Genomic DNA, 21,934 nt, shown 5'->3' on the forward strand with positions numbered 1-21,934 from the left:
ATCACCCCGAGAATGACCCCGAGGGCGCCAAAGGGGCTCCCCGCAGAAGAACAAGCCCCGGGTCCCAGAGCGGCGACCGGCGGACATATATATATGTGTATATATATAAATAAATATGTATATCTATTTATACATATCTTGTGTACTTATCATAGATCACATAGCTCACATATCAGAATATTATATTACTGTTTAACCCACTTTGAATATTAAAACACTTCATACCTACATGTATGACGTTTATTAAAAAAAAAACCAATTTAGTATTCAGACAGGATCGATTAAATGCGCTGCTCGATGCGGCGTCCACTCTATGTCTATGGAGGCGCTGGCAGTAAGAAGAAGCAGACGAAGAAGAAGACGAAGAAAAAGAAGCAGAAGAAGAGGAAGAAGTAGCAGAAGAAGAAGAAAAATAAATAAATAAATAAAATGATTTCCTATTATGGAATAGCAGCGCTCACGTTCACTTCCGGTAGGGTGTTGTTTGAGGCACGCAGCGATATAAAAGCTGCTTTGATTCTCGTTCTAAACGGTAACTCTCATTATGCTGACGCTCCGCGCTGGTTCTTTGTCTGCGACGTCACAATACGCGGACGCGGGATCTGACTTTCCTACTTTATTCCCCCTGTGCCTTCAGAAACATGTCCAAGTCTCTGAGGAAGATAGTGGAGGACAGTCGGGACAAGAACCTCCCGGAGGTGGACATGTGTGACCGGGGTGTCTCGAACATGCTGGACATCCCAGGACTGTGTAAGACTCGAGCACGTTTTTATTCTTGGGGCGTCTAGTCTTGCTTAATGGCCGTTATTTCATAACTACAATCCACATCGATGTTGGCTGAGCTCCACGCAGATAAAGCAGGCAGAACTTCCTTCGGTGTGTGACCGTCCACCCTCAGCGGGTTTGGGGGAGCCGAAGCTTCCACTGAGGGAGGTAGTGTTGGTCCTGAACCTCCGAGGTCCAGACCAGCCCGGTTCTTTTAATGGGATCAGAGAGGAACCAGACCGCTAAGCACCCCCTTGCTTTTTACCTGACGCTTTCTTCCTCAAATTGTGTCCCTCAAGCGGTTTCCCACCGTCTCGGCATTTGGTAACTTGTCCTGAGATGCCTCTCTCTGTACAGTGTTCCCATACATCATATGTGTCAAACTCAAGGCCCGGGGGCCAATGTGGCCCGCCACGTCATTTTTTGTGGCCCGCAAGAGCTTTGTGCAGACATTTGTTTTTGTAAAATGCTGAAAAGTAAAAGTGAATCAGAGTTGATGTGTATTTGTAACTGATTTCTAATCTGTAAATGGGGTTTAAATGTTAAATTAAATATTTGTTGCTGACTCCATTCTGGATCCGACCCAGATGATATTCAGTGGTGAGATAGAGCCCCCCCCCCCCCACCCTACATGACTGTGTTAAATTCCCTAAATATCGGTCAATAATCAATGGAGATATTGAAGAACAAATTACAGATTTTTAGAACTATGCAATTGCATATGTAATATTTATAATTTAATTAAGTATGTAGTAGTAAATACAGTTATTTAGCAGCATGTTAAGGAGTAGTTACATTTATTTACATTACATTACATTTAGTTACATTTACAACTGGCCCTTTGAGGGCAGCCATAATGCTGATGTGGCCCCCGGAGAAAATGAGTTTGACACCGCTGCCATACATGGTCTCCTTTTTGTGATTAGTGCTAGTGATCAGTGTTATAAGAGTATTATACTTATCAATTTGAACCCAACAGTAGTCAGATAGACTTGATACATCAAAGTTTCTTTTGTGACTAAATTGTGATGAAGGTAACGGTGACTAAAGTTCCACTGAAAAATAAAACGAACATTATTTATTTTTGCAGTTATTTATTATTTGACTTTATTATTATTTTTTTCATACATTGTCGGTACAGTACAGCGCAGTAAAACTCTAGCTTTCTGTTAGAAAATGTGATATTTTCAATTTCAGAGAGAGAGAGAGAGAGAGAGAGATAAACAAAATGTAACATCTACGCTGCTGAACAAGATACTGACTAAAGAGCTGCTATCTAAAGCTATGAATGCTAATGCTAGCGATATGGACATCAGCGGTGAGGGACACAGGTCCAGGTCCTGCAGCACCACAGACAGAAGGACCTGCAGACAGAGACAGAAAGAGGGACAAACAGAGGGAGAGAGAGCACAAGACTACAGGGGAGAAAGAGAGATTACTGACATATATTTATAACATGAATAATCAGAGTGAGGGGGAGGAGCTCAGTGTGTCATGATGTTAAGCCACCAGTGCTGGCCTATGACAGCAGATTGATTATTGTATTGATTAACTATAAGCTTTGTTAAAACAGAAAGTCTTTAGTCTCCTCTTGAACATAGAGATGGTGTCTGCCTCATGAACCGATCAGGGAGCTCGATAACTGAAAGCTCCGCCCCCCTGTCTGCTTTCAGACCTTGTGAGTACATGTATATATGTATAGGATAAATGGACTATAAGTATGCAAATATTAAAAAAAACAATCATATTCAAGTCTGATTTATCTGTGCTGCGGGCCACGATGTGTTGCTGAAGCCGATCCCAACCTTTCTATGGGCGAGAGGCAGGGTGTATCCTGAAAGCATTGTCAGCACATTTTCTAAATGTAACTTTTTTTTTTTTACCACACAAAATATCGGCCAAGTTGTCGGGTCAACGGGCGCGTTGTTTAACGATGGAGTCTTTGGGACGTAGCTACATCATTGAGTGCGGACCACCTGTATAAGGTTAGTGCCTGCCCAAAATGAGCGCCTACAGGCGGGCAGCCGTTAATGTCGAACCCTGCTCAACCACCTTTGTTTTCCTAACACTCACCAAGAGGTTGTCGTCTCGACACCAAGTGGTCAGAAGGGTGACCTCTTTCCTGTAGTGGGTCTCGTCGTCGTTGGTGATGAGACCCACTGTAGGTTGGTGTGCAGTCATGGGTCAGCAGGGTGAAGAGCAGGGGACTGAGCACGCAGCCTTGTGGGCTCCCTCCGTGCTGAGTGTGATGCTGCTGGATGTGTCAGAATATTTAAAATACATTACTTGACAAACCAAATTTACAGTCCACTGTTCTAACATTGCATCTTGATGATGATGATGAATATATTTATTAGATAGAATGTTAGAGTACAAGTACGGTCACAAAGTAGCATGTGTTACAGTACAAGTACAGTCAAACATCCTGTCTAAGAGGAGCATTTAAAAAAAGCCCTTGCGGTCTTGTTTCCGTTGAAAGTCCTTCGTACATAAATCATCGACATTTAAAATAGATCGATATCTTAAATAAACTGATTGAACTGCTTGTTGATACTTGATTTGTATGAGTTACAGTGTTTAACTTTAAACCTTGACGTCTTTGGTCAAAGTGTAACTCAGATTATAACAGTTTGATTCGGATCATAATTTCTTAACGTGATAAACATATACATAGAGCCACACACTTAAATGTTAGGCATGACTGGAAAACGAGACGGAAGTCTGAAAATTGGAAGTGAAGAAGGTGAATTTTGAAATGGAAACTGTTTAAGAACCTGTGTTGGAGATGAGATCAGAGAGACTGCGGTGGCTTGGATGTCCGGAGAAGACTATCGGTAGGAAGTACAGTAGTAGTAAACTGTGTACCTAAGAACCTTGTGTTTGTGTCGTTGCAGTCACTTTGTCAAACATCACTCAGCTGGTCCTAAGCCACAACAAGCTCACAGGTAAGACGCTCTCCATCCGCTGCTTCCTCGCTTGTTACTTTAATGACTATTCACGCGGGAGAATTATTTTTGACAGCTACTTCTGGATTCATTATTTGAAGGTATTTAAACGGGGTAGCATTTTGTGAAGTTCAATTCTTGCCATTATTTAGGAAGATGTTATAGCTGTAGTGTCCATATTCCTAATAAGCTCAACATTTCATATTCAGAATGTAAGTCCTGTTGGTGACATTGGAACAATGTGTTGTATTGATAATATCAATACACTGCTGGTGTATTGATATTACACCAGCAGAGGTCGCCACATACCGATATAAGCATCAAATGAGTCTGCGTTATAACTACTGTGAAAAAACCTGACCATGTATGAATAAGCAAATCCATTTGAATATTTAGCATTAGGGCAAATTTAAAATGCTGTTATTAAAAAAAAAAAACTACAATAGTATAATTCTGTATTGTATTTGTATCTGTATTTATCTTAAGCTGGTAAAATGGCTATACAGTACTGTAGGAACAGAACAGGAAAACAGGATGTATAGCCTAATAATCAATAGTATCTTTTTTAACTTTAGACATGGGCTCTCTCCTGAAATATGTTTGATTTTGCAATAAATAAATGTGTGTTTTTCTGGTCAACCAGTATCAATTCTATTTTGAATTGATAAAGAATCAAATTGTATACATTAGTTATTCTTTCTGTGCGGCCCGGTAACAAATGCCTCACGGACCGGTACCGGTTGGGGACCGCTGATCTAGACCAGGGTTTGGACTGACCCGGTTGGGTAGGATTAGAAATGAGGCAATAAGAGGGACAGTGAAGGTCAGAGACGTTTTGGAGACAAGGTCAGAGAGACCAGACTAAATCGGTAGGAGGATGGAACTGCCAGGGAACAGGGCTAGAGGTCGAACTCGGTAAGTTATTAGTATTTTGGAGATGTATTTGAATTAAAGTGCTTGTCAATGCTCATCTCTGTTTTCTAGTTGTGCCAGCTAACATATCTGAGCTGAAGAACATAGAGGTTCTCAACATGTTCAACAACCAGATTGAAGAGCTGCCGACTCAGATCAGCAGTCTGCAGAAGCTGAAACACCTCAATCTTGGGTTGGTCATCATCCATTTATTGCGTGCATGTGCAGTGGGTCGTGTTTAATACTGCTGTCTGCAGGTCAGAGCTTTCTTGATTACGCAGTGACATCATAGACGCACATGCATAAGCATCATCTGTGTATCTGTCCATATATCTTTTTTCTGTCTGTCTTTCTTTGGTATCCACAAACATCGGTGTAAGCCTCATTCATGTTGTGCATTATGCTATTTATTTTCCTCTTACTTTATCTGTTGCTCTATCTTTCTCTCTCTCTCTCTCTATTGTGCTCTCTCTCTCCATCGCTCTCTCGAGATCTCTATCTCGCTATCTCTATCTACTGTATCTCTCTCTCTGTCCGGGATGGTTGTACAATTTAGATGTTGTTTTTGTGTCATACATATTGTGATGTGCCTTTCCTATTGATAGTCATATTTTTTATACTTTTGTTAATATGTTGATAATTATAAGTTGGGGTTTGTGATTATTTGCATATTTAATTGGATTGTATATATTTTGCAGCCTCGTGGATAGCACAGGTAGTGAGGTTAGCAGGAGCTAACGCACCATTGCTAGTTTCTCCCTTGTGCCGACCCCAAGCCCGGATAAATGTAGAGGCTTGCGTCAGGAATTGCATCCGGCGTAAAAATGTACCAAACTAAAAAAAGAAAGTAATACCGAATCGGTAGAGGCCAGGATTAACAACGACCGCCAGCAGCGTTGCTAACGGGACGCTGCTGGAAATTGCATTACTGCGGGTCGAAGACAGAGACGAAGAAGAGGAGGAAAACGGGTTCATCAGCAGCAAGAGAAGAGGGAAAGGAAGAGTTTAGGATTGAGAGTAGGGACTTTGAATGTTGGGACGATGACGGGAAAAGCTAGATATGGTGTGCTGGGAAGATGGAAGAAGCATTTTTAGGAATGAATGAATGAGCAAAATGAGACGGAACAAAAGGGAGTAGAGGCACCTGCTGTGAATCAGGAAGAGAAAAAGAGGGTGAAGTTAGAAAGGCGATGAAGAGGCTGGATAATAGGAAGGCAGTTGGGCCGAATGACACACCTGTGGATGTGTGGAAGTGTCTAGGAGAGGTGGCTGGAGAGTTTTTAACGGGCTTGTTTATATAATCTTAGAGGGGAAGAAGATGCCAGAGGAACGGAGGAGAAGTGTTCTGGTGCCGATTTTCAAGAAGGGAGACATACAAAGTTGTGGAAACTGAGTTAGAGGGATAAAGCATACAATGAAGTTGTGGGAAAATATAGTTGAGGCTAGACTAAGCACAGAAGTAAGTCATGGTGAGCAGCAGTATGGCATAATGGCAAGAAAGAGTAGCAATGAAAAAGTACAGGGAAGGTCAGAAGGAGCTGCATTGTGTCTTTGTGGATCTAGAGAAAGCCTAGGACAGGGTGCCTATAGGAACTGTAGTACTGCATGAGGAAGTATGTCCGAGTAGTTCCGGACATGTATGACAGTTGTACGACAGCAGTGAAGTGCGCAGTAGTAGTGGTATATATTTTTAGTCTAGTTTAATGTACTTGGCTGCTTTGATATCTTAACTTTCCTTTGGGGATAAATTAAGTCAGCTCTCTCTCTCTCTCTCTCTCTCTCTCTATCTCTCTAATCCAACTAATCTAACCAATCTGTCTTTAAAAAAAAATATGTTTTTAAGAATTTGATTTGAAATAAGCAAGTGGTTCACATGAAGTGAATTATAAACAGGAATAGACCTTTGTGTGGGTAACTGGTGTTTTGCACATTTGTGTTTGAATTCAGTATGAACCGTTTGACCAACTTACCAAGAGGATTTGGTTCATTGCCAGCTCTGGAAGTATTGGATCTCACCTACAACAACCTTAACCAAAATTCCCTGCCTGGAAACTTCTTTTACCTGAGTAAGTTTACAATAATCCACACACACACACACACACACACACACAAAACTCTGTGCTCTGAAGTCTTGCTAATTATGGAGTGCGGTACTGGACAAATTCAAATCAATTTTATTTCTATAGCACCAGATCACAACAGAAAGTTATCTCAAGGGACTTTACAGGAGTAGCAGGGAAAGACAGAACCCAACCTGACCCACAAGCCCAAGCACTTTGGAGACGGAGGCAAGGAAAAGCTTCCCATTAACAGGCAGAAACCTTGGGCAGAACCTGTGAACAGTGAGGTTGCAAGAAATAGATGTAAAGAAGGTAGAGGACTTCAAGTACTGAGGGCAGAGGTGTCCAAACTGTGCCATGGAGGGCCGAGACGCTGCAGGTTTTCCTTCCAGCCGGTTACTAGAACACGTGATTTTAATTATCAACACCTCCTTCAATTTGAGAGAAGGAGCTCATTAGTGAGACCAGCTGCTGCAGAGATGGTTGGAAAGAAAACCTGGAACAGTTTGGACACCTCTGACCTCGGGTCAACAGTGCAGAGTGATGGAGAATGTGGAAAGGAGGTGAAGAATTGTGTGGAGGAAAGTATCAGGTGTGCTCTGTGATAGGAGAGAGTCAGCGAGGACGAAGGGACAGGTCTACAAGACAGTGGTGAGGACAGCCATGATGGACGGCTGAGAGACAGTGGTGAGGACAGCCATGATGGACGGCTTAGAGACAGTGGTGAGGACAGCCATGATGGACGGCTTAGAGACAGTGTCTCTGAGGAAAAGACAGGAGGCGGAGCTAGAAGTGGCGGAGATGAAGATGCTGAGGTTCTCCTTGGGAGGGACCAGGTCTCTACGTCTGGTTTGGTTTATCACTGAGAGGATGTGGCCGACATGTTGACTAATCTTCTCAGGAAACATTTCCTCAAGAAAATGAAACATATGAGCGATGATCTCGCCTTAATCTCTCTTCTTGTGAAGCTCACCCCAAGGTCTTGTATAAAGCTCTGTCCTTGACTATCTTCTCAAGGTTGCAGTCGTCCCTGTTGCTTGTGCACCTTTTCCAAACACACTATGCTCTTCCAGTGAACGTTCTCATTTGAAGGCTGTGTTCTTTGCCCGTTTAGACCAGTGCTTCTCAATTATTTTCTGTCGCGCCCCACCTAGGAAGAAAAAAACATTTTGCGCCCCCCCCCCCCCGAAAAAAAACAAAAACTTTTGTATCCTTATTAACATACAAAGAATTATGAAAAAGAAAGAAATATAGATCAACTTACAACAAAGAATAACTTTATTACCATTTTTTTTTAGTCTGCAACAGAAAATAAGGAAGTCTGGTCTTTCTTCTTCTCCCACCGTAGATTGTTTACAACCGCTCTTCTTCTGCTAATCCTCCCTGCGCGCACTCTGACAATCAGGGCGCCACTGCCAACTACTGGAGTGGATGTGCAATTACACTTTACTCTCGTAAGGCAAAAAAACATTTTCTCCGCGGTCACAGGCGCCCCCCCTGACATCGCACCGCGCCCCCCTAGGGGGGCGCGCCCCACCGTAGATTGTTTACAACCGCTCTTCTTCTGCTAATCCTCCCTGCGCGCACTCTGACAATCAGGGCGCCACTGCCAACTACTGGAGTGGATGTGCAATTACACTTTACTCTCGTAAGGCAAAAAAACATTTTCTCCGCGGTCACAGGCGCCCCCCCTGACATCGCACCGCGCCCCCCTAGGGGGGCGCGCCCCACCATTTGAGAACCACTGCTTTAGACACATCCACTCTAACAGAGATTCTTGTTTTTCAGCTACTCTACGGGCTCTCTATCTGAGTGACAATGACTTTGAGTTCCTACCTGCTGACATTGGGAAGCTGACCAAGCTGCAAATAGTAAGTTCATTCCAATCCAAATGAAATGATGAAGCTGATCAATCAGTAAAGCATTTCCCACATGAGCTCAGCATTTCAATGTAGCAGCGAGACAGAGTTGAAAAAGTCTCTCTTTATTTCCCCCTTTCACTATTTACAGTCACATAAAGGTCAGTAGTCACAGCAATAGCAGTAGTCCCATAATTCATTCTCATCAGGTTCACGATTCAAGGTGTCACAACCCTGGCTCACTGGGAGGGACAGAAAAGGAGACCACACAGATGGTTCCAACACAAAATAGGATAATTTATTGATAAAAAATACCAAAAGTGGATCAAAACCGTCTTTAAAGCAGTAATGTTTGCAGTGCTGGATGAGTGTCCGGTGTGGAAGGGTGCAAAAATATAAAGCAACCAAACAAACCAATCCAAGTAGGTGTGTGAGGGGAGAGCGCCGAAAATACCATCAGATTCAGCCCCAATCAGCTCAGGTGGACGCTAACCAGGAGCTCCTCCCCTTTCTCCAGAGTCACCTGTAGGCGATAATCAAGTCCAGCAGATGGAGCAAAACAAGACAGGCCTCCATGAACGTCGGAGAAGCCTGTCACTCAGGATAATGAATGTAGTAACACATTGTCAGCATTACCTGAGCAGGACTATACACAATATATTTTATCACACTTGTGATCAGGATCATTTCCTTTTAATTTTTTCTGAGATTAACACATTTCCTTGAAATCTGATGGGAGGATGGGTCACAATAGATCCCAATGAAATTTGGCCACAATCTACGGTTGTTGTTTTTTTCTCTAACATTGCGAAATTATTTGTAAGCATTTTGCATGCATGGATGTTTGAATGAGAAAAGTGAACCTTATTTAAGTTGTCAGTGTGTATAATGTGTGTAGCCTGTTGCTGATCCATATGCAAACCCAGATCCGCCTGATTTAGACATATTTTTATAGGGGATAGTTATTCCAGGGGTCGGCAATCTTTTTCACGACGCATGCCACTTATGTACTCAAGCTCAAAGTGCCAACATGTACTTTTTTTTATTAATAATATGTAAATGATCTGATTACCCACGCCGAAGAGGAGGTATTGCAATTGGGTCCGTTTGTTTGTCTGTTTGTTTGTTTGTTTGTTTGTTTGTCTGTCCGAGCGCATAACTCAAAAACTAGTAACCCAATCGACTTGAAATTGTTACACAAGCAAGGTTCTGTCCGTGGCTCGGTCCTCCCCGAGAATGCCGTTGATCCGGATCTGGATTCAGATTCTAGAATTATTTTTACATCTGGAATTGTGCCTGTGCTGTAAACTGCCACTTTAAGAGGGAGGGACACGAATGGCATGATGGGAAAAAGAGTCCAGAAGGTGTCTTGTAGTACGTTCCGGAGCAGAAAGCTAGAGCAGGTTTGGCCCCTCTGATCCGGAAGCCCTGTTTACTGTCTCACAAGATCCAATAGTCTATTGGAGGCGGGGTCTGCAATCTCTGATTGTCGTTTTCTTTCTAGTATATGTAATAGTTCATTCAGTGTTGTGGCAAAACACGGAAATAAGGAAAGCCTTATTTATGTATTCTCTGGCAGTGAATTGTTTTCCATCTTTTTCTATGCAGTGATAAATGTTATAACTCCCCTCCGTTGCCTCGTTTTTAACAGCACAAAATGTCTTAAAGGTGCTGCTAAGCGCATATCGCCCAGTCTCCTTTTGACATAAATCCATAGTCCCAGAATTTGTTTCATGTGTCTAAATAGTTTCCTGCTTTTTATTCATATTTGTTTTACCTTTTTCTCTCTCTTGTGTAGCTGAGTCTGAGGGATAATGATCTAATCTCCTTGCCTAAGGAGATCGGGGAGCTGGCTCACCTGAAAGAGCTTCACATCCAGGGAAACAGACTGACAGTCCTGCCCCCCGAATTAGGTACCAAACGCATACAGAATATAAATGTTACATTATAACATCAATAAACGCAATAGCTCAGGAAGAGAGGAGGAGACCATGTCGTACTTTATCTTTTGGTTGGTTGGGTAATTGGTCTATTCTCTTCTCTACCCCTCCCTCTGTCGTGCAACTACTGTTGGAGACCAACATGGTCACATCCCCAGGCAGGCCTGGGGATTCATGCTGGATGTAGATCAGTAATAGTTAGATGTGAAATAAGATGCCATATGTGATAAAGTAAGGCACCATTAATAAGGGAACAACCGGCTTCGCACAAGAAGCCTAGTGTTATTTAATACGTGAGAATTATAAAATAATGTAATGGGGGTGCTGTGATGTTTTTTGGGTTTTGGAATTCATGTTTTTATTTTAAGTTGTGTTTCAAATGTTGTTTTGTATTGTTTTGCAGGCAATTTGGATCTGACTGGACCTAAACAGGTTTTTAAAGCAGAGAATAATCCCTGGGTCACTCCCATTGCAGACCAGTTCCAGCTGGGCATCTCCCATGTTTTTGAATATGTTCGTTCTGAGACATATAAGTAGTAAGTAATAACATTAACACACACATTTTCAACCTTTCAGCACTTTTTTTCTACGATGCAAACGGTCTAAAAATCACAACCATTTCAAGTCGTGCATTATTTATAACTTGGCTGCATTCAGGATCATTTGTTTTTACAGGGAATACATACACGACGGGATAATTCTAGATTTGTTCGTTTTGTTTCGAGAAAGCGTTGGAAAATGAATATAAGCTATTGAAGAGTTATGAATTGTATTCATTTATATTCATTTTCCAACGCTTTCTCGGCTTTAGCGGGTCAGGGAAGTTGCCGGAGTCTGTTTCGGGGGAGAGGTGGACACCATTCGTGTCCCTCCCTCTTAAAGTGGCAGTTTACTGCAGAGGCACAATTCCAGATGTAAAAATAATTCTAGAATCTGGATCCAGATCCGGATCCACGCCATTCTCGGGGAGGACCGAGCCACGGACAGAACCTTGCTTGTGTAAAAATTTCAAGTCGATTGGGTTCCTAGTTTTTGACTTATGCGCTCGGACAGACAAACAAACAAGCAAACAAACAGACAGACGCACCCAATTGCAATACCCTCGCCTCCTCTTCGGCGAGAGTAACTAGAACAAACATTTCTGAGATGTTTTGGCCCAAGAACCAGAGCCTCAGTTTTATTCAGATTTAATAACAGGAAGTTCTTGGTCATCCAGGAGTTAATGGCAGGTATAATTGTGTGTCACTGTTACAATGAGCAGAATGCACTGACTCCAGAGTTGTCTCCGGATTTGTGAGTACGTCCATATGTAAAGTATGAATTGACTATATTGTCTATAAATTGTCTTCTACATACGAAGGACTTTCAATGGAAACAAAACCTGTAATACATACTATTGTTTGACTGTACTTGTACTGCTCTAACATTCTATCTAATAAATATATTCATCATCATCATTATATTACGTATGCAAATCTAAAACAAAATCGACCACACAAAATGTCGGTCAAGTTGTCAGTCAACGGGGGTTTCATTTAACAATTGTAATCATTTAGCGACATGAGGGGGGAGCATGCAGAGGAAAAGGTGATGCCTACAACCGATCAGAAGTTACCACTGCATCTTCAAAGACAATTTGGACTTTCAAGAGTTTTATGGTCCTCAGGGAGAGATAGCGGAGCTGTACAGATGCACCTTTGTGTTACTACTGTGCTTAAAAACGTTTGTCCTCTCTCCCTCAGTCTCTATGGCAGACACATGCAAGCCAACCCAGAACCCCCAAAGAAGAGCAATGATAAGACCAAGAAGATCAGCCGCAAACCACTAGCTGCCAAGAACAAATAGAGAGTACAAAGGCCGGAGAACTTGCTAAGCAGCTGACTTCACTGCATTAGATCCTTTTACTTCTGGTTTATGAATAAAACAATATGTCGCATCCTAATGTATTCATTAGGTTTCTCATTCTGTAATCTTTTAATGTGCACGCAGCACCGTACCAGCTACAGCAATAGATATGGTTTTTAATGGTGTGAACTGATGGATTGTGGGGATGTACATTCTGACTTTCACACATACCTGCATTTGAGAACTATTTTATGTGTAATGGTGAGGGAGCCTGCCAAGAACTGTTCATTCCACTCATCTGAGAATCACTTCTTGCATTTGAACCTCACTGTACCTCCGAATTTAAACGTATCTTTATTGTATAACCTTTAACAAGCATCATGGCGTTTAAGACTGTTGCAAATATGAATGAATATATTTTTTAACAATTCACGCTTTTATCACTGGCTCTCTGTATTGCACACTTAAAATAAACCATTTATACGACCCTCTGGCATGTTGTTCTTTTCCGAAAGATATTCTGTCGCATCCTGATCCTTTCTTCACAGTCACATAAAGTAATGTAGAGATTCAAGGACAGGCTAAAAAGTATTTATATTATAAAAGGTTTGTCAAATAGATTAAAAAAAACAAGGAAGTGTCGAGGATTTGGAGGAGAAAAAACATTCCTTCATCGGCTTCCTAGCAGAAGAAATGAAAGATATTGTAAAATTACAAAAGGATATTCTTAAAATAATGGATGCTGTGTGCGAGCTAAAGTAACAGAACATGGAGAAAGGCAACAACATATAGTTTACCGTCCTCCAGGCCCACACTCTGATTTTATACGTTCTTAACAAGCTTAGTTCTGAAAACAGAACAGATAATTGTGGGAGATTTTAACATTCATGTCAGTGACGACTGCCTTGCTCCTGCCTTGTTGCCTGATCTGGTTCTCACGTATGGTATTGATATTGATCAATTACTAATTGTATTTCCACTGAATCCTTTTTTATCAGACCACAAATTCATCACTTTTACGTTTGTATTATTGGACTACGTGCCATCAAACAGAACTGCCTTGACTCGATGTCTATCTGATGGTGCTATTGCTAAATTCAAAGAAATAATACCATCAACATTTATTGAACCTTTATTTAACCAGGTAAGTTAATTGAGAATTAATTCTCTGTTTCAATAATGACCTGGACCTAACATTAAAATCTTTGTCGAGCCTTAACATGACTGAGGAGTTAGGGTAAAATGTAATGAGACACACACAATGAATTAGGCAGACAAAGTTATTTTTCTCCTGCAGGGGGAGACATGTTTTCACGTTTTCCCTGTGACCGCTAATTGTCGGTACCTGCAGCTCTATTTGAAGCACACAGAGCATAATAGAAGAGCTTTAGGAGAAGAACGTGAACGGATGGATGAAGAATGGATATAAGAAAGTTATTCAAGAAAGTAAGTTTATCACTGCTGGTAGTAACATTTAGTTAGTGTGTGACACACTTAAGGGAAACGCACAGATGCATTAGCCATGGAGCTGTACAGGGGCGTCACTAGGTTTTAAGGATAAGGGGGGCTTAGCCCCCAGGAGATGAAAAGGATGTGAGCAAATGTAGCGTACGAGCACAAAACCTCACAAATGGCTAACAAGGACTGAGAAATTATACATTATTATTATTTCAGTCTGTTTTTCAATACAGTACAACAACAAACAGTTTTAGACAGTAACAGGATGTTTACAGCATTAACAATAAACAAAATGGCTCACATTACAAGTTATTTGGTGGATGGAAGCATCAAAGAATGCCGTCTGTTTTTAAGAGAAGCAAATCGGTCGATCACTCTGTTGTGATTCTGAAGCTCGTCTTTTTCAATGACTGCAAGACTGTGAAGTCTTTTCTGGCTCGTTTGAGCCAGACGCAGTGCTCTAAAGGACCGTTCACATGAGCAGCTGCTTACGGGCACTGTTTGGGCAACTTGGGTAGAACCTTCAGAGAGGGAAACATGTCTGAATCAAGGAGGTTGTGAACAGACAATATATCTTTGGGAGAACATCCAGCCTCTGTTTTCTGGCCACCAGAACCTCCTCAGATATTGCAGGAGAACATCGAATGGGCCCGGATGAGGTTTAAACGGAGCAAGTCCAGGAGCTTATCTGTGGTGAAAGGGAAGCTATCAGACCAGCGCTTTAACATCGGCGAGGAGCCCATACCAACTGTGTTAGAGAAGCCAATCAAGAGCCTCGGGCGTTGGTACGATGCAACCCTTAAGGATATGGTTCAAGTGGAGCAGCTTAGACGGGATGCCATCAGCGGTCTTCAGAGCATTGACAGGACCATGCTCCCTGGCAGGCTGAAGCTTTGGTGTCTTCAGTTTGGTCTCATACCTCGGCTGATGTGGCCTCTGACCATTTATGAGGTACCATGCTCGAAGGTTGAGAAGCTGGAGAGGGTCATCAGCTCTTTTGCCAGGAAATGGCTTGGGCTTCCCAGGTGCCTTACCAACATAGCACTGTATGGTAGAGGCATCCTGGAGCTTCCTCTATGTAGCCTCACAGAGGAATACAAGAGCAGCAAAGTCAGGCTGGAGATGATGCTGACAGATTCTCGAGACCCCTGTGGAGCTCAAACCGCTCCTGCAATTGCAACTGGGAGGAAGTGGACTCCAACTGTAGCTATACACCAGGCTAGATCAGCCCTTAAGCACCGGGATATTGTCGGCCACGTGCAAATGGGAAGAGGAGGCAGTGGCCTAGAGGAGAGTAAACCATCCTGGTGCAAGGCATCTCCGGCTCAGCGACGTGGGCTGGTGGTCGAGGAGGTTCGTCGAGAGGAGCAGGCTGCAAGGTGTGCAAAGGCTGTCTCACAAGGAAAGCAAGGTCAATGGATGCGTTGGGAAGATGTTGAGAAGCGCAAGCTCTCTTGGAGAGAGATGTGGGACATGGAAGCTTATCGAACCAGCTTTATCCTGCGAGCGACATATGATGTGCTACCATCACCACAGAACCTCAACCAATGGTACGGAGAAGATCCTACATGCCCCCTCTGTCCATCTCCAGCAAACTTGAAGCACATTCTAGTTGGCTGCAAGACAAGCCTTACACAAGGCCGTTACACCTGGCGGCACAATCAAGTCCTGAAGTGTCTGGCAGCTGCACTGGAGAATAGAAGAATGGTTGTCAATGCCCTCCCCCCCCTTTCCTCCCATCTTACATCATCAGGACATTTTGTCCGTGAAGGGGAGAAACAGCAAAAGAGATGTATTCCAAAATCAGAGGTAGGACAGATGGGAGCAGCACGGGACTGGAGGCTCCTTGTTGATCTGGAGCAGAGACTCTGCTTTCCAGTGGAGATTGCCACGACCAACCTCAGGCCAGATCTTGTGTTGTGGTCTACCTCAATTCGAAGTGTTTACATCATAGAGCTCACAGTGCCATGGGAGGATAATATAGGCGAGGCCTTTGAGCGGAAGACGCTTCGGTATGCTGAGCTGGCAGTGGATGCTGAACAACGGGGCTGGAAGACCACAGTCCTCCCTGTAGAAGTGGGCTGCAGAGGCTTTGTGGGCAGGACTGCTACTAGTCTCCTCAGGGGCATGGGAATCCGGGCCCAGGCCCAACGGCAAATCATCAAAGCCCTGTCCAGTGCTGCTGAACGAGCAAGCCAGTTGCTCTGGATCAGGAGGAGAGACAACAGCTGGGCCCCAAAATGACAGAGACAACATCAGGGGGTATAGAAGGGGGTAAGGCAGAGGGGGGCACACCCGGGATGCCAGGTGTTGCTGCTAAACCCTCTTGAGGTGTCGTGGGCCTGTTCAGTGAAACACCTATGATGGAGGGTGCCCACCTGATGACCCCAATGAAACCCTTAGCCCCTTCTATCCTGCCCTGTGATGACTATAATCCCTACCCATTTAGCAAGGTGAAAAGGATTGTAACATCCAGTCCCATTCCGGTATGCAGTCAGACCAGTTTGGCTCAGGGATGAGGATGCCCCTGCCGTGCAGAGTCCAGTGCACTTTGGGTAATAACACCATATCCTGTGTTTGTAAAACTATATAAAGTATTGTCACGTCAGGTTTTGTGGGATAAAAACATTCTTACGCGTTAAAAACCCCTAAAAACAAAGCGGTTCGGCGGCTGTGCGTTCCCGTTGGTTCAGCGCGGATCACGTGACCAGGAAGTGTCGCCCAGACTTGTGGGTAACGTCCCGCTTTCCTAAAATAACTCTCTTTCTCAGCGATACTGTGACGTTTTCTTCACTGCGCTGTGTTTTATGTTATTCGTTATTCACGCGACCCGGATCCGGTCCCGGTTCGTGACTCGGTTCTGCGGACCGTCAGTGAGAAGGACGGGGCGGCGGAAGACCCCCCCGCCTCGGACCCTATTCCGGTTATCGCTTCTCGGCCTTTTGGCTAAGATCAAGTGTAGTATCTGTTCTTATCCTTTTGGCTAAGACGGTGATCACTCCTTGGCAGTAAGGTCTTTCCAAATTATTGGAAAAATCCCTTAGCTTGAGAGGAGGATATTGTTCCGTTTCTGTGTTAATTTGTTGTATTTTGCACATTACTTGCTTGTTTGCACTTTTTCCACTTGCACTTTAGGTCTACCTCAAGGTAAGTTTTAACATTTTTTATATTTTAAATTGTATTTTACCTGTTTTTAGCTAATTTATTGTTCTTGGTGGTGCCTCTCGCCATGTCGGCTGCACGTGCCGGCATGCGGAGGCACCACAGTGTGCGTTTTAAATTCAGGGAGGAGGGTGGGAGGCTCCTGGGGATGTCGAGGCTAGACTTCTCCAGGAAGCTAATCCAGCAGGCCCTAGGTTTTCAGCCAGATGACCTCCATTGTATTTTGACCCTCCCTTTTAACAAAGGTTTTGACGTAAGTTTTATGTCCGATTTATTACTGAAACAGTTTTGGATGAAGTATGAAAATGTGAAGACCCAGTTCTCTGTGTTCGAAATTGAGAAACTGACTGACAATAGCCTTAAAACGGTTATTGTCAGGATGTTCAATGAAATGGTGAACGCAGGAGACATTTTGGTTTGGCTGGGTAGATACTGCACGGTCAAAGGACAGGCTACCAAAGTGAGGGATGTGGATGGCATTTGGAACTGTGCCTGGAGGGTCCCCATTCAACAATGGGAGGACCCTCAGGGCTTCCAGGGCCTGAAGCATCTCCCGTCCATGATAGTCCTGGGAAACGACCGGGGCTACATCCATTATCAAGGACAGCCCAAGCTGTGCCACAAGTGTGGTGAGCATGGGCACCTTGCTGAGGCGTGTCCGCACATCATTTGTGGTAAATGTAGAGAGATTGGGCATACATTTGAGGAATGTACCAATGGCAGAAAGTGTAATCTCTGTGGAGTCACTACCCATCTCTTCAGGGATTGCCCAAACTCGTTTGCCAACAAATTGAAGGCCAGACCGACAATGACCGACACACCTGCGGAAAATGGCGGCAAAGTGCTGATTGAAGGGGCGGGGCTGGGAAATTCAAACTTCCCGCCAAAACTGGTGATTGGAGGAGAGCCCGGTGAGGCGGGAAAAGGGGAGGGGCCTGAACTCAACCCAGCAGAGGGAGCTGAGGAGCCTGCCGTGGCGAGCCAGGCAGCTGGGGAGCCTGCTGGGGAGAGTCAGGCAGATGGTGGAGCTGGACCTAGCTCTTCCGGTGAGGACTCCACTGGAAGTCTTATCACAGTGAGTGAAGAGGGGTCCGGTGAAACCTGCCTCCCCAATGCCCAGCCCTGTTATAAGAGGACTGCATCGGAACTGTCGAGCTCTGAGGCTGAGGAAGCCTTGGAGAAGAGGGGAAGGGCTGAGCCAGGCTCTCACAGTTCCTCTGTGGAGCAGGACGAAGCCCCCCCCTCCGGTTCACCAGGTCAGTGTTCCTTCCTAACAATTGCACTGCAATCAACTCCATTGGAACGGCGAGCAGATATTGCTTTCCGGAGGACAGGATCTCGAAGTTCACCTCCCGACTGTGAGGATATTATGACATGAGATCCTGTTACAATATTGGCGGACACGTACGACTAGGTTTAGTGTTTTAATTATTTATTGTCTTTTAAAATGTTGTACCTGTTTTTAATAACCATATTCATGACCCTCACCTTCACGACAATTAATGTCAGGAGTGTGAAGTCGAGGGTGAGGGCACAGAGTATTTTATCCTTCCTTTACAATTTTAAGTCAGATGTGTTTTTAATTCAAGAATGCAACCTTCCGTTTTTAAAGAGGTACACGCAGTGGGAGGAGATGTGGCCACTCCCGTCTATATGGAGCGGATCAGATGAAAACAAGAATGACGGAGTGGCCATTTTAGTAAAAAATCCTCAGATTGTGGTGAAGGGCAGCACTGTGGTGAGACACGGTCGGGCACTTTTAGCACATTTGACTTTTATGGAACAGGATTTTAACCTCTTAAATGTTTATGGTTTCAATGACAAAAACGACAGGTACGACTTTTTAGAAGACCTGCAGTCCCACATGCTAGGTAGGGCGCCATTAGTTGTAGGGGGTGATTTTAATTGTATCTTGAGTAGGCAGGATAGGAAGAGAGCAGGGACAGATTTTAAAATAGACAAGACGTCGGTTTTACTTCAGGGAATTTGCAAGGATTTTAAGCTGACTGACTGCTTTCAATCCATGCATCCCAGAGAGGAGGGCTTCACCTGGACCAGTGGTGACGGCACCAGAGCCTCTCGCATAGATTACATTTTTACCCGGGGTTGCCCACCCACCGATGCTAGATTAATCCCTGTTTTCTTCTCAGATCACTCGATGCTGACCTGCACCCTCTCACTCTCTTCAGGTGTGACTGTAGGGACGGGTCTGTGGAAGCTCAACTGCTCCCTTCTAGAAGATGGGGAGTTAGTTAGTCAGTACAGGGAGCAGTACACAATGTGGCAGACCCTCCAAGACTTCTACGATACACGAGCACTATGGTGGGAAATGGTTAAAAAAAGGACCCAGACTTTCTTTAGGCAGGCAGGTAAGAGAAAGAAAGATAGGGAAAACAGACGCATGATGGGACTGCAGAAAAGACTGCAGCGTTATTTTAGATTAACTTTACAAGGTTTGGATTTTAGTGAGGAGGTAAAATATATTAAGCGTGAAATGTCAATTTTAGCAGATAACCACAGTAAAGGTGTCATTTTAAGAAGCAGGGAGAAGCAGCTAGAGGAAGGGGAAAAGTGCACGCGATACTTTTTTAGAAAGATTTTAAATAAAAGAGGGGCAATTTTAAAACTAAAGGACCCGAACGGATGCACTTTTAATACTTCCAAAGAAATACGAGAGCATATAGAAAGCTTTTATTCTGAATTGTATAGAGAAAAACCTGTTTTTATTGACACCTTGAATGAAGTTTTAGATTCCACTGAACAGGTTTTAAGTGACAGTGTGCTTTTATCCCAAGATTTTAACATGCTAGAGTTAAATAAATCCATACAAGCTTTTACGAAAGGGAAGTCACCAGGACAAGACGGACTTCCCTTGGAATTTTATTTGACATTTTGGGATCTTTTAGCACCTGACTTACTGACTGTTTTTATGGAATTCGAACGACTAGATCGGCTACCTGACAGTTTTAGGACAGGGATAGTGACCCTCCTATTTAAAAACAAAGACAAGACTGACATTAGAAACTGGAGACCAATCACGCTTTTAAACTTCGACTGTAAACTTTTTAGCAAACTTTTAGCAGTTCGGATGTCCCTTGTTTTAGAAGACTTGATTCACCCGGATCAAGCCTGTGCCGTCCCGGGGAGGAAGATCACCGACAGCCTCGTACTGATCCGAGACACCATCTGTTTTGCGAGAGACAGGAATATTCGGTTAGTTGTTTTAAACCTAGATTTTGAGAAAGCCTTCGATCGGGTCTCGCACCAGTACCTGTTCCAGGTACTGCAAAAAATGGGGTTTCCAGGGAGGTTTATAGCTTGGGTGGGATTGCTGTACAAAGACATCACCAGCAAATTCATGGTTAACGGGGATCCTACAAAAGCAGTGGAGATTAACTGCGGTGTCCGTCAGGGTTGTCCGTTATCCGCTCTCCTCTATGTAATCTGCATCGAACCGCTGGCACAGGTCTTGAGAAGGGACCCACAAATCCACGGGGTGGTAGTACCAGGGTCCGGGGGACTGAGTAGCAAATGCATTTTATACATGGATGACATCAACGTTTTATGCACTGACCTTTTATCTGTCAACCGGACCCTGGACTTGACTGACTGGTTTGGGCGGGCTTCTGGTTCCAAACTGAACAGAAGCAAGACGCTAGCCCAATTTTATGGCCCTTGGACACCAACTGAACGTACAGGACTGCCCCTGACTGTGACTCAGACTGACCAAAAGATTCTGGGGATTAAATTTGACAGGGATGGGGGAGGGCATACAAATTGGCCAGACATGGTAGGGAAAGTTAGGCAGAGACTGGGGTATTGGGGACTAAGGGAACTGACTATGGAAGGGAAGGTTTTAATCATTAAAGCCGTGATTTTACCTTTGCTTTTATTGGTCAGTTCTGTTTTTACCCCTCCGAGGAGAGTGATTTTAGACCTGGAACGAGCCATTTTTTATTTTTTATGGGGATCCAAGTGGGAAAGGTTGAGGAGAGGTGTGGTAAAAAGGCCAAAGGAGAAAGGAGGCAAGGGGGTTCCAGACCTGACCTTGTTTTTAACGTCTTTGTACACCACAGCGCACATTGGAGCGGCTACAGCCCCATCCAGAAACCCAAAAACTGCGGCCATGGCACGCTTCTGGATGGGGTCCTACCTCAGACACTTAAAGATTTTACCCACTGATCTTAAAGTTCCTGTGTCTTTTAACCTACCACCAGCTTACACTGCGATTAAAAATTTCTTAAAGAATTTTAATCTGGAACATGAGGAGTTGTCGGTTTTAACCAGCCATCGCTCTCTTTTATGTGTTGTGCAGGAGCGCGAGCCGGTGAGTCCAGTGCGGGGGCTTGCACTCGGCGAACCCCAAACAGTTTGGCGCAACGTGAACCATCCTGCTCTTTCAAACAAGCTCCGGGATCTGTCCTGGATGGTGGCCGACGAGATCCTCCCGGTCAGGTCCGTAATGCACTCCCGGGGAATGGCGAGACTGTCGACCTGCCCCCGACCGGGTTGTGGCGCCCCGGAGTCGGTGAGGCATCTGCTCTGGGAGTGCGGCGCTGCTGTGGACCTGTGGGAAATGGCCAGCTCCTTGAATTTCCCGTACTTGCCAGCAAGGGAGGTCCTCACTGCACAACTGGTCCTCTACGGAGTGAACCAAAAACAAGTGCCTGCAAAAGAACACGCAAAGCAGTGGCTCGCCATCACCGCCATCAAAGACGCCATCTGGACCTCCAGAAACTTGCTGGTAAGGAAGCACATGCAGATCCCCCCCGTGGCTGCGTTCCGGATGGCGGCAGCAACCGTCAAAGCAGCTGAGGCTGCAGGCGGAAGGCTGCGGACGCAGCCACAAAGAAGAATCGCCTCTGTGCCCATTCGGACGAAGGAGCTGGACCCACGAAAATAAGGACACAGCAGCGGCGGCCTGGCTCTCCGGGTGAGGCAGGCGGGAAGGAGCACGAGGGCGGGGGATCTCCTCTGGGCACCGGGGC

General features: G+C 44.4%; 1 protein-coding gene and 1 pseudogene across 1 annotated transcript; both read left to right on the forward strand.

Moving 5' to 3' along the window:
- Window positions 1–441: 441 nt before the first annotated feature.
- On the forward strand, window positions 442–12,809 carry rsu1 (Ras suppressor protein 1). Its single transcript, XM_068747977.1, has 9 exons — window positions 442–532; window positions 638–750; window positions 3,660–3,710; window positions 4,695–4,815; window positions 6,570–6,688; window positions 8,471–8,553; window positions 10,340–10,454; window positions 10,885–11,017; window positions 12,224–12,809. The coding sequence occupies exons 2-9, from the start codon at window positions 642–644 to the stop codon at window positions 12,324–12,326; spliced, it is 834 nt and encodes a 277-aa protein (XP_068604078.1). The 5' UTR covers window positions 442–532; window positions 638–641; the 3' UTR covers window positions 12,327–12,809.
- Window positions 12,810–16,710: 3,901 nt separating this feature from the next.
- LOC137904158 (U2 spliceosomal RNA) lies at window positions 16,711–16,930 on the forward strand (annotated as a pseudogene).
- Window positions 16,931–21,934: the final 5,004 nt, after the last annotated feature.

The sequence above is a fragment of the Brachionichthys hirsutus genome, chromosome 14 (assembly GCF_040956055.1).
Source record: "Brachionichthys hirsutus isolate HB-005 chromosome 14, CSIRO-AGI_Bhir_v1, whole genome shotgun sequence".
Taxonomy (NCBI): domain Eukaryota; kingdom Metazoa; phylum Chordata; class Actinopteri; order Lophiiformes; family Brachionichthyidae; genus Brachionichthys; species Brachionichthys hirsutus.